The following is a 17,666-nucleotide window of genomic DNA, read 5'->3' on the forward strand; positions in this document are numbered from 1 at the left end:
GGGGATGAATGGAAGATGGTCTTTAATACCCCTGAAGGTCATTTTGAGAATTTGGTTTATGCCTTTTGGGTTGACCAATGCTCCTGCTGTTTTTTAACATTTCATCAATGACATCTTTCATCATCTGGTAGGCAGGATTGGGGTGGTGTATCTGGATGATTAATTTATTCCCCTAACATGGAGAAGCATCAGGATCACGTGAGACAGGTCTTACAGATCCTAAGGGAGAATAAATTGTATGCTAAGATGGAGAAGTGTGTATTTGTGGTTCCGGAAGTGCAATTCCTGGGTTACCTACTCTCATCTTTGGGTTTTCGTATGGACTCAGAAAAAGTCTGTGCTGTGTTGGACTGGGATCGACCCGAAAATCTGAAAGCGCTCATGCAATTTTTGGGGTTCACCAACTACTACCGTAAATTTATCCTGAATTACTTGACTGTTGCTAAACCATTAACAGATATGACTAAGAAATGTGCGGATTTCTCAGTCTGGTCTGACAGCCCCATACACGTTAGCTTGTTGGTCAGTCCTGCAGAGTCAGCAGGTTCGGTTGGGTTTTTCAAATTTCTTTGGGCAACTTAATACATAACAAAAAGTTAGCACAAATTACAAGCCTTAGGGCGTGACCACATGGTTTCTTGATGCAAAAACCAGGAGTATATTCAAAACAGGAGAAGTCGTATCTGTCCTTTATACTTTCTCCTCTTTTATGCTCCACTCCTGATTTTGGATTCCAAAACTGCATCAAGAAACCTGACCGTGTGGTCTACCCTTAGTGTGGTTGCTAGATTGAGCAATAGGAGTCACATATGCACTTCAGTTATGTCCCACCATTGTTTTTAGAGTCCAAGAAGGCGAGTAAAAGCACCAAATGCTGATTTAATGGTCAATAAAGCTATTACTATCCTAGAGTTGTAGGGGCTGGAGGCTACCTACAAAGAAATTCTAGTGGGCATCATCCAGTATTTTGAATGAAACATGTAAGTATTGAATGATCGGAAAAATCACTGTAGTATTGCTTTTTTTTTTTTGCATTTTATGATATTACTTGTTGATATATACATTTACATTGCCTTTGCAATGATTAAAATGCTCATAAAGAAGACCATGATAAAAAAGACCCACATGAAGAATCGATCCATCACCTTTGCGACCTTTTTCCACTCAATCCCCTTGGCACTAATTGATTTCTGTTCTTTATACCAGTTAGTAATGTATTCAAGGTTACTTGCCAAGGCTTTGTAATGTATGCAGTGGTTGCAGAATCCATTGGAGTGACCGTCATTGACCTTAGTAGGGATGTCAATGTCACATACAAAATCTGTTCTGATAGAAAGAGGGCGCTTCAATGTGTTATAGACATCCTGTTCTCTCTCATAATCATTAAAGGAGTGAACACTGTCCTGAGAAATGGTGTCACATTCATCTTGTGGTGTGGTGCAGTTCTCCCCAACATCATACACAAAAAATATTTTAGACATGTAATCAAGTATGATGACCCTGGCCCAGTGAGGGATAGGCTTTGCTTCTGCTCCACAAAGATGTATATTCATGATGATGATTGTCAGAGCCGTAGATGCTGTGATCATGGTCATGGTAGCTATATAATATTTACCTAATGCAAGGGAGAAGAAAGGTATTAGATCACATGGAAATGTATAACACATTAAGATAATTAAAGGTGTTTTTCAAGTTTCTAATATTGATGACCTATCCTTCGAGCGAATGGGAGCTGAGCTGCAGTAACCCAGCATGTCCACGACACTTTTCTTCTCTGGGGTGAGGGTGCGGAGCGTTGGACCCTTGCTGATTGTTTATTAATCACCGAGCCTGAGGATATGTCATCAATATTATGAGGCTCAGACATCTGAATTTAAAATATACATTTTTTTTAACACAAAATACACAGTCTAGTCACATTATTATGACCACCAGTTAATATCCAGTGTAACAGTCAGGTGTAACATGGACAGCATCTAGACGGGATGGGATTGACTCAATAAGTTCCTGGTAGATTGTCTCAGGTATCTGGAGCCATGCTGACTGCCGTGCATCCCACAGCTGATGAAGGGTCCATGGGGGAGGATCCATAGAGCCATTACGATAATCAAGTAGGTCCCACAGATGCTCAATTGAGTTCAAGTCTGGGAAATTAGGAGGCCAAGGTTTTACTTGGAAGTCTTGGTCATGCTTTTCTAATCAATGCCGGTCATTTCTAGTTGTGTGACATGTGGCCTTTTCTTGCTGGAAAATCCCATCTGCCTCAGAGAAGACAATCAGCATGTATGGGTGCACGTGATCTACAAGGATGGATTCAAACCCAGTTTATTTGAGAGTGCCTTTCAAATGGATGAGTGGGCCCAGAGAATTGCCACAAAAACATTCCCAAGCCCATGACACTGTCACCACCAGCTTGTGTTCTTCCAGCAATAGTTGCAAGATGTTTGTTCTCTGATGTTTCTCGTCTGCACTCCAACGTCGGTCCGCTGGATGAAGCAGAAAACGTAACTCTTCAGTGAAGGCAATCCTTTGCCAATCAGCAGAGGTCCAATTCCGATACTGCCTTGAAAATTTAAGCCTTTTTTGCCGATGTAACTTTGTTAGCAGACGTGCAGTGACCATCTGTCTGCTTCTGTACCCCATAAGCTATAGGGTTCACTGAACCTTCGTTTTAGGCACACATATGGTAGCCCCCTTGTTTATTTTAGTGTTGAGCTGCTCAACTGTTGTGTGTTGATCTGCCTTTGCGCACCTTCTTAGCCAATGTTCACCTCTCACATCAATGGCACCTGGCACTCCGCAGTTTCCATGATGCTTATTTACAATTGTGCCATCTGATACACTTTCACCACAGCACTGAATGAACAGTTCACAAACTGCGCAGTTTCAGAAATATTGCCAATAGTAATATGTTTTTGCAACTGTGATAAATTGCCCTTTTTGCCCATGACAGCAATGATAGATATATTTGTACAGACAGCCTAGCGCTTAACTTATGTACCCACTAAGCCAGCTCACCAGACCTGACTTCCTTCATAATGTGACTCGACTGTGTATAAACAGAAAAGTTTATTATTATTTAATAATTATATATTATATATTATGTCACTGGGTTAAGTGACGCATGGGTGAAAATTTATGTCCATTTTATAACTTGAAATTAAAGGGGCCTTCCCCTTGGAATAGGCAAGTTTGACCGCCAGGCCACCTCCTTGTTCAACCAGACACAGCAGCTCCTCCATACATGATGCTATGACTGTGCCCAATTCACTTGATCCGTAGGAGGCCTGGTGGTTAGAACTCCATGAGCTAACATTGATGGCCTACCCTAAATATGAACTATCAATGTTTTAATCTCAGTAATCCTCTTTAAGATAAATTACATCAAAGTAAGAAAGTTGACATAGTCCATTATTGTATATTGTCAACCAGATATTCAATGACTTTGTTTCTTAACCGTTTGAAGATTCTATTATACTAATGGTAATATTTATGTCCAAATGAGATAACAAATTTCATTCACTTCATGGTAACAAGTTGTTGTGGAGGACCCCAATGCATAAGGTGGATTTAGACGCACCAATAATCGTCCACATTTGGCCTTCTAAATGTGCCGCAAAACGCCCGTTCATCTGATGATCTTGTCAATCATGGCTGCAGATCATGTGGTCTAAACAGCGATCTTCTGCACAGAAGCCATGATTCTGTACGAGGACAAGGAATCGCTATAGCGATCCCCCATCCTCATATAGTGAAGGTAATCGCTGCATGGAAATGCACTGGTCTCCTTCACTGAACGAGCAACCAATTGTCGGGAAGGAACGCTTCCTTCCCAACAATCGGCCGCTCAGTCGGCCCGTCTAAAACCACCTTTATTCTGTAAGGAGCCCCAATGAAAACCATGGTGCCATTGATGATGCTTTGAACTTACCTATCAATGGCACACTTTCAGAAGGAGGCATGCTTTCTGCTACCATTAATTGAAAGACAGTAAGGGCCAGCAAAACTGTCACTCCCAACGAAACTTTTTCCCCTGAATCTGCAGGAAGATAGAAGCCTAGTGGAGCCAGAAAAGATATCATGACACAGGGTATTAACAAATTGAAAATATAGAAGGAAGATCTCCTCTTAAGGATCAGTGTGAAGGTGACATCAGGGTAAGGCTCTGAACAGCAGCCATAAGTGATGACGTTCTTCACTGCTGGCATACCCTGCATCTCCCATTCCACATTTTCCACAAAGTCAGAAAGGTCCCCAGTGGCCATAGCATTTATAAGGTCCACCTGATTACCATTGTAGGTCCATGAGCCAAAGGTCAGGTTACATTGTTGATTGTCAAATGGGAAATAAGAGACATCCACTACACAGGAGCTTTTGGTTATAGCTGGAGAATCCCATGTGATTCTTCCATCATATCGGAGGACAACATTTGTATTCACTGGCTCAGAAAATTCATCATCTGCCCTGTTGGATGAAAGCAATGACATATATATTTCTAACTTTCCAACTTAAGGAAACCTTAATTGTCCATAGAGAAATCAGTGCAGATATACCCAAACAATGGATCATTTTCCAGATGTGAGATGTGATGAGTGCTGCAATGGGTTTAATTATTACCAGGCGTTGGTAAAGATAATTTTATAAAAGGATGCATCAAGGTATTTTTCAATCTTGTTGCCCAGGTATCATAGAGCATCATCTAAAAGAGGGCCTGTCACCACTCCTGGCATTTCTATTTTAACAAATGATTGTATTCCATGTGAACTAACAAATCTGGAGCATTGTACTGCTCCTAGAAATGGATGGATAAATTGAAAACTCGCTGTTACCATTCATCTTGTCAAAACGCAAGACCCTTGTCCCCTACAGACTCCTGTACAATGAATACTGTCATTGTCAGAGTATGGAGGGACACACCCTACTGACAATGGAAACAGTAATGCCTAGTTTTCAATGTATTCATAGATTCCCAGGAGAAATAACAGAGTAAAAACATAATGTAAAATTCTAAGAATAGAAGCTTTTGCATGGGGAGTGCAAGTACTTTATCAAAACTAATATGTCAAGAGTGTATTAATATTAAACTTTACGACTTCACAAGACAAGAAATGGAAGATGCATTTGTAACGAAATGTCCTTCTAGTATTGCAGTATCCCAGAACAAGGTACTTCCAAACTGTTTCTGTTATATACAGTAATATTAGGCAATGTTATTGATTGCTTTTTTATATGTCCATAGATTGTAATGTACCAAGCATAGCTGTTGTATGGATGAGATGGGGTTAATTACTCTGACTCAGCCCCTGCAGGAAGTTAGGTGTGGATCCTAGATCTGCCCCCTAGCTCAGTCTAGTGGAGTTGTGAGTTAGAGGAGGAAGAGTGAGGTTGTTTCATGTGCTCTGCTCCTCGCAGTACAGGACCAAAGTTACAGAGAATCACCTTCTCTGAGGATTATCTACTTAATAGAAAGACCTCACCATTTCTACAGTACTTCAGATAAATCAGACAGACAGATAAATCAGAATCTGCATGGCCCAGCATTGGAGTCGGTAAGGTATTGTGCTGTTTAAGGGTCCATTTACACATCCGCAATTTTTTTCCGGATTTCCCATTCATTTTTAATAGGGCCGGAACGAATGCTATGTGCTGTCCACTTCCAGATCCACAATTCCGTTCCCGAAAAAAATAGAACATGTCCTATTCTTGTCTGCAACTGCGGACAAGAAAAGGCATTTTCTATTATAGTGCCGGCGATGTGCGTTCCGCGAAACGCGGAACGCACATTGCCGGTGTCTGTGTTTTGCGGATCTGCAAAACACCCACGGACGTGTGGATGGACCCTAAGTCTGCCATAGACCTTACTGCTGTGAGAGGGACATTGCTGATACACCCTTCATACTGGGATGCGGCCTGGCCAACCATATCTTTAACCCTCAGTTGGAAATTACAGCCACTAATGCAAGGTAATATTGCCAGCCATAGATTCTGCAGAGAGAGTCTTGGAAGATAGAAAGGAAAGAGTACCAAGCGTATAAATCCATATATTGCTATTTGGGAAGATCTGCACTGTGAATTATTTGGAACTCTGTTTTGAAACCATTGAATGTACTACAACTTCCATTCTGCACTTTAGTAGAGATGTTTATTTCCTACATCTGGCTTGGTTACTGACTCCTGCACCATACACCGACCATTGCTCCCTGCACCTCCTGCCTTGCCGCATCAAACCACAACACCAAGGGGCCTCCCAACTGCCATTAGGCAGGAGCCACAACATTAAAGGGGTTCTCTCACTTCAGCAAATAGCATTTATCATGTAGAGAAAGTTAATATAAGCCACTTACTAATGTAATGTGATTGTCCATATACTGCTTCCTTTGCTGGCTGGATTAATTTTCCCATAATATTATACACTGCTTGTTTCCATGGTTATGACCACCCTGCAATACAGCAGCGGTGGTCGTGCTTGCATATGATAGGAAAAATCACTAGCTTATGTGCGTTCACACAGTCCTGGCCACCAGAGAGGCTGGCGCTTGAATCCAGCCAGGAAAGGAAGCAGTATGGATAATTATACAATAGGAAGTGGCTTGTATTAACTTCTTCTACATATCAAATGTTATTTGCTGAATTTGCTGTTATTTGCTGAATTGAGACAACCCCTTTAATGTGTGCCCTGAGGGAAGAAAGGGTGTGCCCTCCTGTCACCGCCTTGGCCCTAGGGAGCATCAATGTAAGGATCGCCACTGTGATTGACTGTAAATCAATGCCATTACCACTCCTATGTCCCATCCTCTGCTTCGCTCCTATGGGCTTCTAGCAGAATGAATGGGTCCTACCATGTTTCTCCTAAAATAAGACAGGGTCTTCGAAAAAAGGGTTAGGGTTTTTATTGGGGTAGGGCTTATTTTGGCTCATGAACATATTTTATATAGACACATGCCAATTACAGAACAGTTTATATATTAAATATGACTAGAACCCCCCTTATCCATGGGAATGCACCCATATACTGCAGTTATAGTCATATTTGCCACACATTTTTCATTCTGGTACCGTATATTGCCCCTAAGTTGTCCTTACCCAAGGGACCTAGGCAGCAATCTACGGTACCAGGGAGAGCAGATACGGCACGGGAGAGATGTGGGGAGCTCCTCCAGGCAGCAGAGAGGAGAAGAAGATACTCCTGCTGCCTCCTTCATGTAAGTAAGAAAGTGCGGGCTGGCGGCTGTACAGGGCATACAGAGAAGCCGCCAGCCCGCCCAACGTGAAAGTGAAGGGAAGCGCGGGCTGCCGGCATAATTTAGCATTTAGTGAAGCCGCCAGCCCGCCTGTCAGGTGCTGCTTAGTGCCACGATCTATGCGCGGGCTGGCAGCTTCACTGAAGGCTAATTTACTGAAGCCTGAAGCCTGTGCTGCCCGCCAGCCATTAGTGAGCGCTCCTGAGCTGCTGCAGCCCACACATTTCCCCCAACTTCCCTTTTAAATAGAAAAAAAATACGGCTGTATCTAGGGCTTATTTTTGGAGTAGGGCTTATATTTTAAGCCTACTCCAAAAACCCTGCAAAATAGCGCTAGGGCTTATTTTCGGGGAAACATGGTAGATCCCAGTATTGCCCTGCCATTCATTTAGTACAGAAAAAATAACATATCACTATTGGTAGTCTGCTTACTTGTTATACAGGACTATGTCTGGTCTCCATACCATGTTGCTCGGAATCCGAATTGAATCTAGGCCATCATACTCATCTCTCTCCCATGTCAGGTAAGCATCATACCAGCTCTGCCTAATCCATATGTATGCTGTTAATATCTGGTTCCTTTCATCCTGGAAAATGATCAACGGCAAATATTCAAGCAAGATAAGATGACCAACCACATGGCATACAAATCAGCTGAGCCTGCCTATTCCAGTGGGACCAGGTAATATCCTATCAGCAATTTTTGGAGTTTATTATACCTGGGTGCCACCGTAGGAGAGGACAGCACACTAGTCCCTGTCTCTAGTAAAAGGGTCATAATTTTGGACTAAAACGGGAACCATGAACAAGTCATGGAGAATTAGGGCTCATTTTCTCAGCAATGCCTCTACATGGAGCCTGTACAGTGCTCACCAAGTCCCTCCATTGCATGATAACAGAAACATAAAGAGAAATCACAAGAGTCTTCATAGCTGAACTAAAGCTGGTCATACACTCATGATTTTTGTCATTCCTAATGACTGATTTCAACTTCGAAGTCATTATGTGACATCAATGACTGTGTTAGACACTGACCACAGCTTTGTATTATTGATAACCTAGCTTCCTGATAGATCAATAATATCAGATTGGGGGAGTCCAGCACTTCCACCAGTCAGCAGCAGGCACCGGAAGCTAAGCAGTGGATGGAGCCAGAAGCAGAAGGCTTAGTACATTGGTGGGAGCTGAGCCACAGTACCCTAGAATGGCTACTGCATAATGGATGGAGCCTTCTGCTTCTGGCTCTGTCCATGGTTTAGTTGCTTGTGCGGCCTCCCCCCAGGGCCCTCTATATAACGCGTCCAAGGCGTAGGAAATACCAAGTGGTATAGTGCAACCTATCTGTTTCTTTATGTGTGTCACAGTGCTCCTGCCTAGATACCGCTGGACCCCAGGCTTTGGCTCCGAAGCAATAAATAGGGGAATAATTGAGAAATAAAAGAATAACTTGAGTCTAGACCTTGAGATGAAGTTCAGTGGCAGCTTTACTTGAATAAACGTTTCTCCAAAATGGTTTACAGGCTTTGTCTTGGTTCCAGCAGGCTTTAGCATTAAAACTGGCAGGCACTCTGCTACATCTTTCTCTTTCTGACTCTGCTGTACTGGCAGGCTGGCTGTATAACTCAGCTTCTTCTGTATGCTGCACTTCTCTTTGTAGTCTGACTCTAGGTTATGCCAAGGAACTTTCCTCCTGAGGCTTCAAGATTTGGCCTCCATGGCCAGCAGAGCTTAGGGTGCTCTGGCTGGCGTGGGCACATCCAGCAGAGATGTGCTCCTGCCCACCTTTCCCCTAGCTGGGGGTAAACTAGACTGGAACTAACTGGTCCCCACCATCCCTGCAGGAAGTAGGGCTGGCCCACTCCCCTACAGAGGGGGGTTAGAATGGAATGGTAAATTCCATTCTATCTAAGTACATCTCTGCCATGTTTGCTGCCACCTGCTGGTGAACCAGGCACATTACATGAACAGTTACATAACATTAGAAATGCACAGTGTGGAGGACCTGGAATGAATGCATAAAATTACATTAGGTTAGACCATTAGAGATAGTAGCAGGGTGTAGGAGTTGCAACACCACTCGGGGGTGTTACATTCCCCCTCACTTAAAAGCAAGCAGTCCTCGGCTTGTGCTTAGGTTGTGCTCTAAGGAAGGTTAAAGTGCTGCATAAGACTATAGACTATTACTTACATAGACTGACGTAGAAACAGCTACCACTAGGTTCCTGCCCATATGAGAAGGGTGTCTATTCACAGTTTGGCCTCTCGGTATAACCAGTGAACCAAAAAAGATACTGCACTAATGTAGTGTACGGGAACTGTAATACCCGTCACTACCAAAGGTCACTTGGTGTGCTGTCGTCCCTCCTTAATTATGGGGAAGTTGGTATATGTCAGTTTTATAAAATGTCATGTAATGTAATGCATGTATTTCCCTGTTGCTATGAAACTTGCAAGTACAGGCCGGCTAGGGGTGTCATTCCAGCTCTTAGGCATTAGAGGGAGCTAGGGAGCCCTAGTTTATATAAGGGCCAGACAAGGAAGGGAAAGTCAGTGTAACCTGATCTAGTGTGGAGTGCAGAAGTCAGTCTAGACCACAGCTCAGAAGTTTCTAGAGCCTGAGGAAGTTTCCAGAAGCTGAGAGAGACAGAGGCAAAGATCAGGAAAGCAAGAGGTACTCAGAAAGACAGAGGAGGTACTGATTAAAGCTATAGCCAAGGATATAAAGCCAGAACTAGGTTAATGGGCCTTGGTGAAGATATGCTATATTCCAGGATCAGACAGAATTAGAGTGCAAGCTCCTGTGCTGCAAGTCCTGTGTTCAACACTCTGTAATTACCCTGCTATAACTGAATTGCCTGCATCGACCGAATTGCAAAATCGACTGTATGCTAAGGAACTGCATTTCCATTATTGTCTCTGCTGGAAAACTACTAAAGTTGGAGTTCTGTTTTAATACTACGTTTCCTCAATTTATTCCTGCATCCGCAAACGGCGTGCCACCGTTTACTTGGCACTGGCGTCACGAACTATTTCTACCTATACCTGCCCTTGCAGAGAGTCAGCTGTACCAGGTTAGTGTATATTGCACTACATCACCCAGAAACACCTACTGCACACAACTTGAGTACGCTGCACCTCTCTTTTGGCGTCACGAACAGGATACGCACGCTTTCTAGTGCAAGAAGCGTGAACTTTGTGCCTTATACAGTTGCCCTGTGACCAAAGTGACAATTTGCCTGTTTTATTCAAGTGGACTTTGTGGACTGAAAATCATACCCAAAGTGTACCAAAAACCTCTAAAAAGCGCTGTGCAGTGTTGCGCTACCCAGAGGAAGAAAATCGCCGCATTGGAGTGTGGTTTTGTGGACTTTTTACAATCCTGCTTGCTGTCAGTGAATGGACAGCGTTTTGCTAAAGATGGCCACCGGCTGCCTGGAGTAAAGTTTCCCGCGCCGCTGAGGACATTCGTGGGCGGATCCCTGCAAAGACACAGAGAGTCCCGCCCCTCTTCATCATCGCACCGCCGCGGCCCTGCTTCTCCTGCGTCACCGCGGTCTCAGGACGTCCGGAACCTCGCGAGACTTGGCCTGCGCAAGCCCGGCGATACCGGTAAGCACTTGTAACTGGAGGGAAGGGGATTGTTCCGGCCCCTTTAGTCGCCAGCGGCCACCTCTCAATAGACTACCATGTCAGAGCCAGGAGTGCCTGAGCAGCCGGCCCCGGGAGAGCTTGCGGCTCCTAATCATCCTACAGCCCCCAGCATGATGCCCTTTACCATGCCTTACTATTTCGGGGCCCCATGGTTCCCCCGCTACAGGGGAGAGACCCATACCCTAAGGGACTTTAAAGAAAAGTTGCTGGCACTATTCCGATTGTACCCTATAAATGCCGACCAGCAAATGGAAATCATGCTGGCGCAACTGGAGGGAGCTGCCCGCAGGGAGGTATTATCCTGGCCTGCTACTGAGCGGAGTACTCTAGAACAGATCTTCACCCGCCTCAGAGCCACTTTTGAAACTAGGACTGCCTCAGAGATAAAGATGCACTTCTTTGGCAAGAAACAGAAGTCCGGTGAGTCCCTCCGTGACTTTGCCCTATCACTTCAGGAGGCTTTAGGGGCTGTAATCCAGATAGATCCCAAAGAGGCTGATAACCGGGACCAGACCCTAAGGGAACAATTTATCAACGGGGTGTCTAGTGAACAAATAAGGACCCAGTTAAAGATGCTGTCCGCCCAGCACCCTAACAGTGCCTTTCTGGACTTTAAAGAACTGGCTATAAAAATTCTGGGGTCCACAGTATCTCCTGAGTTGAGCGCCCTATCTGAGTCATCAGCCTGCAAGCCAAAACCTCTTGTCACTAACCGAGCTGAGGCCGGCCAAGCTGTTCAAGTGTCAGCTACTGATACTATTGCCATGCTGACAGAGCAAGTAAATCACCTCACTAAAAGTCTAGAGAAGGTGTGCAGAAAAATAGAGGAATGGGAAAAACCCATAATGACAGAAGAAGAGTTCCTGTCATCTCCTAGGCCGTTCCCACCTCTTTACCAAGAGACTCACCCCAGGGATCCTGGGAGGCGTAATAGAGGTCGCAAGAAGCCCGTGTGTACATACTGCAAAAAGCTGGGACACACAGAATCCACGTGCTGGCAGTTAAACGGGCAACCCCTGAGGCTGAGGACCAACCCTCGGGAGGTAGAACACTAGGTCCAGAGGATCCAAATTGGATGCCACGTTATGTAGGATCCCATCCTAAAATCAATATAGAGATCAACGGGATCCCCTTTGAAGCCCTATTAGATACTGGGTCTCAGGTCACTACTATTCAGCTGCCTGCATTTGAAAAATTCTGGGACACCAACCAATTGACCCAACCGCCTGAATCCTGGGTGGAAATTATCGCCAGCAATGGCAAACCAGTAAAGGTTCATGGATACTGGGAACCCACCCTGCAGGTGGGAGAAGTAACCCTGCCTCAACAGGGAGTGATCGTAGTGCAGGCCGGTGACAGAGGAGGACATCCTGTCATTCTAGGCACCAATGTCTTCAAAAACTGTTATTCAGAAATACTTGCTGTATTACATCAGACTTTGCCCACAGCTTCCTCTGCATCCAGGAGGGTGATTCAAAAGACTATTACTGTGTTAAGTGCCCAGCAGAGGTTTGCTAATGGGAAAGGAGAAATTTGTACTGCCAGGATCCGTGATATTAAGCCTGTGACTTTGCCTCCTAATTCTCAAACTCTTTTGTGGTGTCGTGCTGTCCTGGGAGTCGAAGGCCGAGATTATCCAGCCCTGGTGGAACCACTCCAGATGGAGGATTATCCTTATGTGAGAGCTGCCAAGTGCCTGGTGAACGTCTCCCAAGGTAAAGTACCTGTCCGTCTGATTAATCTCAGTAATCATCCTGTTGCGCTTACTAAGCATTGCCCTGTTGCCCAGCTGTCCCAGGTGTCCTTCCAAGACATCATTCGTCTTCCAGTGACAGAAAAGCCGCCAGCTGCAGACAGCAGATGTTCGCCGGTGACCCAGCCACAAGTGCCCTGGTGGGAAGAGCTCCATGTCGGGGACGAGAATACCCCCCAACGGCAACAAGAAGGGATTATACAGCTTGTCAAGGAGCACCACCAGGCCTTCAGTAAGCATGCTACTGACTATGGAGAGGTGAGTGCCATACAACACACCATACCTACTGGCTCTCATCCTCCTATCAAGGAGAGATACCGACCTTTACCGCCTACTTCATATCAGACTGTAAAGGAAATGATCCAAGAGATGAAGGACTCTAATGTAATCCGGGACAGCCGTAGTCCGTGGGCTGCACCCCTGGTCCTTGTAAAGAAAAAGGATGGTGGTATCCGTTTCTGTGTGGATTATAGGAAAATTAATCAAATAACCCACAAAGATGCATACCCACTGCCCCGCATTGAGGAGTCACTAACTGCTCTGGGCTCCTCTGCCTATTTCTCCACATTGGACTTGACCAGTGGCTACTGGCAAGTACCCATGGCCCCTGCAGATAGGGAAAAGACTGCTTTCACTACTCCCATGGGCCTGTTCGAATTCAATTGTATGCCGTTCGGGCTATGTAATGCCCCAGGAACTTTCCAGAGACTAATGGAACGGTGTTTGGGTCACAAAAACTTCGAAACAGTGCTGCTGTATCTAGATGACGTCATTGTGTATTCAAAAACATATGAAGACCATCTGAAACATTTGGCAGAAGTATTTGAAATCCTTATCAAATATGGCTTGAAGGTAAAGCCATCCAAGTGTCACCTGCTCAAACCTGCAGTAAGATACCTGGGGCATGTAGTAAGCGGAGAGGGAGTGCAACCTGACCCTGATAAATTAGCAGCTGTCCGTAATTGGCCGGTTCCTACTACCGTCAAAGAGGTGAGGAGTTTCCTTGGTTTTGCCGGCTACTATAGACGTTTTATCCCCCATTTTGCTCAAATAGCTGATCCTATCCAGGAACTCTTGAGGGGGCAACCCAAAAAGAGTCCTAGAACTCCTGTGCCCATTGAGTGGAATGAGAAAAGAGAGATAGCGTTCCAATTGCTAAAAAAGAAACTGACCGAGCCTCCCGTGTTAGGTTATCCAGATTATAGCAAGCCCTTCCATCTGTATACTGATGCTAGCAAGCGCGGCCTGGGAGCTGTGTTAGCCCAAGTCCAAGAGGGAAAAGAGAGAGTGATAGCATATGCAAGCCGCTCCCTGAAAGGAGCTGAGAAAAATGACCAGAATTATAGTTCCTTCAAACTAGAGTTCCTGGCATTAGTGTGGGCGGTGACAGAAAAATTCAAGGATTATCTAGCCGCCACCCCGTTCATTGCATTCACTGACAATAACCCTCTGGCACATCTCAATACAGCTAGATTGGGGGCCTTGGAGCAGAGATGGGCCTCTCGCCTTGCCAACTATAATTTCTCTGTAAAGTATCGTGCTGGACGTACTAATGATAATGCTGATGCTTTATCCAGGCTTCCCACAGAGACAGCTCCTGATGATGTGCGAGATGCTTGGGAAGATGTAGAGATGCCGGCTTTCTATAACAAATTTGCTCAACAGGATCAGGCTCGAGCTACCAATAACAGAGCGGCAGTTCCTTCACCCTCCAGTAGGCCTGAACCTAAAGAAGAAAGGTGGGTGAAACTACAGTCTGAAAGTAGAGTGCTGGGTGAGTTGTTGGACTTTATTACTAGTGGCAGAGCCCCTGAGAGGATTCGGCGTAAGAGTGCAGATCCTGAGCTCATCAAACTGTGGAGACAGCGCCATCAACTCTTCATACAAAAGGGCCTATTGCTACGGAGAAGCCTAGACCCAGTGTCCAACGAAAGAGTACACCAGATTCTCATACCCCGACGAGATGCAGGTATGGTGTTGGAGATGTACCACAATCAATCCGGTAACTTTGGGGTCCAAAAGACTGAAGCTACTATCCGCCAGCGGTTTTACTGGGTAGGCATGAGAGAAGACATGGAGAAGTGGTGTCGAGAGTGTGTAGCCTGTGCCTTGAAACGAAGTGAGCACCATGATCAGAGGGCACCACTGAGACCCATTGTAAGTACCCGTCCTCTTGAACTTGTCGCCATCGACCATGTAAAACTGGAGCCTAGTCGCTCAGGGTATGCTTATGCCATGACTATTATTGACCATTTCACAAAGTTTGTTGTAGCAGTGCCTGTGAGAGACCAGACAGCCAAGACTACAGCCGAAATGTTCTGGAAGCACTTCCTCCTGCCCTATGGATGTCCAGAAAAGATCCTCACCGATCAACGACCTGCTTTTGAGTCCCATCTGTTCCATGAACTGTGCCGCTTACACAACTGTAAGAAGATCCGGACGACGGCCTACCATCCTCAAGGTAACGGATTATGTGAAAAAATGAATCAGACCTTGATAGAGATGCTGAGGGCCGTGCCTCCTGAGAACAGAGGAGATTGGCCCAGTCTGTTGCCACAGCTCATGTTCACATACAATCATACCATACATTGTTCCACCGGGTATACCCCTTTTTACTTGATGTTTGGGCGCCAAGGAACATTGCCTGCTGATCATTCATTGGACATACATGTGCCTGATTGCATTAACCCATTACCTAACACCGACTGGGTTGCTGAGCACCAAAGGCGATTAGATGCAGCCAAAGCCATTGTTCAGGAACGTATGGACCTTGCTAGAGACCGACAGCAGAGAGACTATGATCAGGCAGCCCATGCAGAACCCTTGACCATAGGGGCCGTGGTATGGTTAAAGAATAACCGTCGTACCAGCAAATTGGACAGTAAGTGGGAGCGAAGTCCCTATGTTGTCACTGCAATCCCAAATGTTGGAACTCACACTTATGAGATCACCCGGGAAGACAAGGGATCCCAAATTGTACACCGAAACCGGTTGAAGCTCTGCCTGACACCAGAACCTAGTGTTCCGGATCTGAATATCCTGTGTCAGAGTCAGCAATACCGCCCGAGGATCCTATGCAGGCTGTCAGTAATCTCAGGTATGACGCTGATCCCATGCATTGGCTTCTGACACCGTGGTTGAACTTGCTGGTGCCTGCTTCGGCACCTACTGTAGTTTTACCTCCAGAAGAGCCGGTTCAAGATGCCCTGGATCCAGTTCCCCCTGTAGTGGATATTGTTGTTCCTGTTGTTCCAGTTGTTCCTGTTGTTCCAGTTGTTCCTGACCGAGGTCTCACGGATGGAGACCCTCCTGTTGCTCCTCTCCCTTCTACCTCGTTGCTAAGGGAAGAGGAGACCCCTGTGTTGAGAAGGTCTACCCGGATGACCAGGGGACGTCCGCCAGTCCGTTTAGGAGACTTTGATTATTCTGGTGGTGTCTCCTCCCAAACAGTTGCCACGGGCAATACCTTGTTGGACATTTGTGCGCAAGAATGGACTCCCCCACGTGAGCCCTTGCCTGTGCTACACCCACAGGAAACCCCTGGGTAGTTCCGTTATTATGCTGTCATTTTATTGTGCAACTTCATACTAAGGAAATGTGCCCAGAGATGGACTCCACCGCATGAGAGCCTCTGTGATTTAATAAGAAATAGCCTGGGTACGGACTCATGTTTGTTATTTGAGCCTCCAAGAACTTTTATACCGTTTTCTACCGTTTTATCATGGACTTATTCATTGTCATGGACTATCCTGATTCTAATGTTACGCTGTGCCAGGTCAGCGCCCCCGTTCCATTCACTATCCTGAGAGAAGAGAACGACGCCCCTTGTCACCACACTTCACTTTTGCCAATTGGACCTGATGTAAATGTAAATGCAGATGAATTACATGTATGTATGCCTGCATGTCTCTATTTTCTATTTCAGGTAGAGATTCCAGTTGGGAGACCCATGATGGAGTACGAGGTCGTACTCACCTTAAAGCAGTGGGGTATGTAGTGTACGGGAACTGTAATACCCGTCACTACCAAAGGTCACTTGGTGTGCTGTCGTCCCTCCTTAATTATGGGGAAGTTGGTATATGTCAGTTTTATAAAATGTCATGTAATGTAATGCATGTATTTCCCTGTTGCTATGAAACTTGCAAGTACAGGCCGGCTAGGGGTGTCATTCCAGCTCTTAGGCATTAGAGGGAGCTAGGGAGCCCTAGTTTATATAAGGGCCAGACAAGGAAGGGAAAGTCAGTGTAACCTGATCTAGTGTGGAGTGCAGAAGTCAGTCTAGACCACAGCTCAGAAGTTTCTAGAGCCTGAGGAAGTTTCCAGAAGCTGAGAGAGACAGAGGCAAAGATCAGGAAAGCAAGAGGTACTCAGAAAGACAGAGGAGGTACTGATTAAAGCTATAGCCAAGGATATAAAGCCAGAACTAGGTTAATGGGCCTTGGTGAAGATATGCTATATTCCAGGATCAGACAGAATTAGAGTGCAAGCTCCTGTGCTGCAAGTCCTGTGTTCAACACTCTGTAATTACCCTGCTATAACTGAATTGCCTGCATCGACCGAATTGCAAAATCGACTGTATGCTAAGGAACTGCATTTCCATTATTGTCTCTGCTGGAAAACTACTAAAGTTGGAGTTCTGTTTTAATACTACGTTTCCTCAATTTATTCCTGCATCCGCAAACGGCGTGCCACCGTTTACTTGGCACTGGCGTCACGAACTATTTCTACCTATACCTGCCCTTGCAGAGAGTCAGCTGTACCAGGTTAGTGTATATTGCACTACATCACCCAGAAACACCTACTGCACACAACTTGAGTACGCTGCACTAAGCGCTCAAATACTCCACACAGGACTTGGCCAGAGTCGTATATGGAGCGTGGGGGTGTCATGTACTGTAATCCCTCCACGATATTATGAGATGCCCGCAAATAGAAGGGTGGCTTCATCCTGTATTCCCTTCCAAGTACCAATGCCTAATCATGCTTTACACTTTGTCGCCATGATGAATAAACAGGTAACT

At 45.4% G+C, this 17,666-nt stretch overlaps 1 protein-coding gene across 1 annotated transcript in view; it reads right to left on the bottom strand.

Annotated features, from left to right (window-relative positions):
• Positions 1 to 1,064: 1,064 nt before the first annotated feature.
• CHRNA9 (cholinergic receptor nicotinic alpha 9 subunit) overlaps positions 1,065 to 17,666 on the bottom strand; it is a 34,649-nt gene continuing 18,047 nt past the window's right edge. Inside the window, exons 3-5 of the mRNA XM_040419917.1 lie at positions 7,674 to 7,828; positions 3,932 to 4,464; positions 1,065 to 1,615 (exon numbers count right to left, since the gene is read on the bottom strand). Of these exons, the coding sequence (XP_040275851.1) occupies positions 1,065 to 1,615; positions 3,932 to 4,464; positions 7,674 to 7,828 (1,239 nt within the window). The remainder of the gene's footprint in view (positions 1,616 to 3,931; positions 4,465 to 7,673; positions 7,829 to 17,666) is intronic.

Source organism: Bufo bufo, chromosome 2 (assembly GCF_905171765.1).
Source record: "Bufo bufo chromosome 2, aBufBuf1.1, whole genome shotgun sequence".
NCBI classification, from domain to species: domain Eukaryota; kingdom Metazoa; phylum Chordata; class Amphibia; order Anura; family Bufonidae; genus Bufo; species Bufo bufo.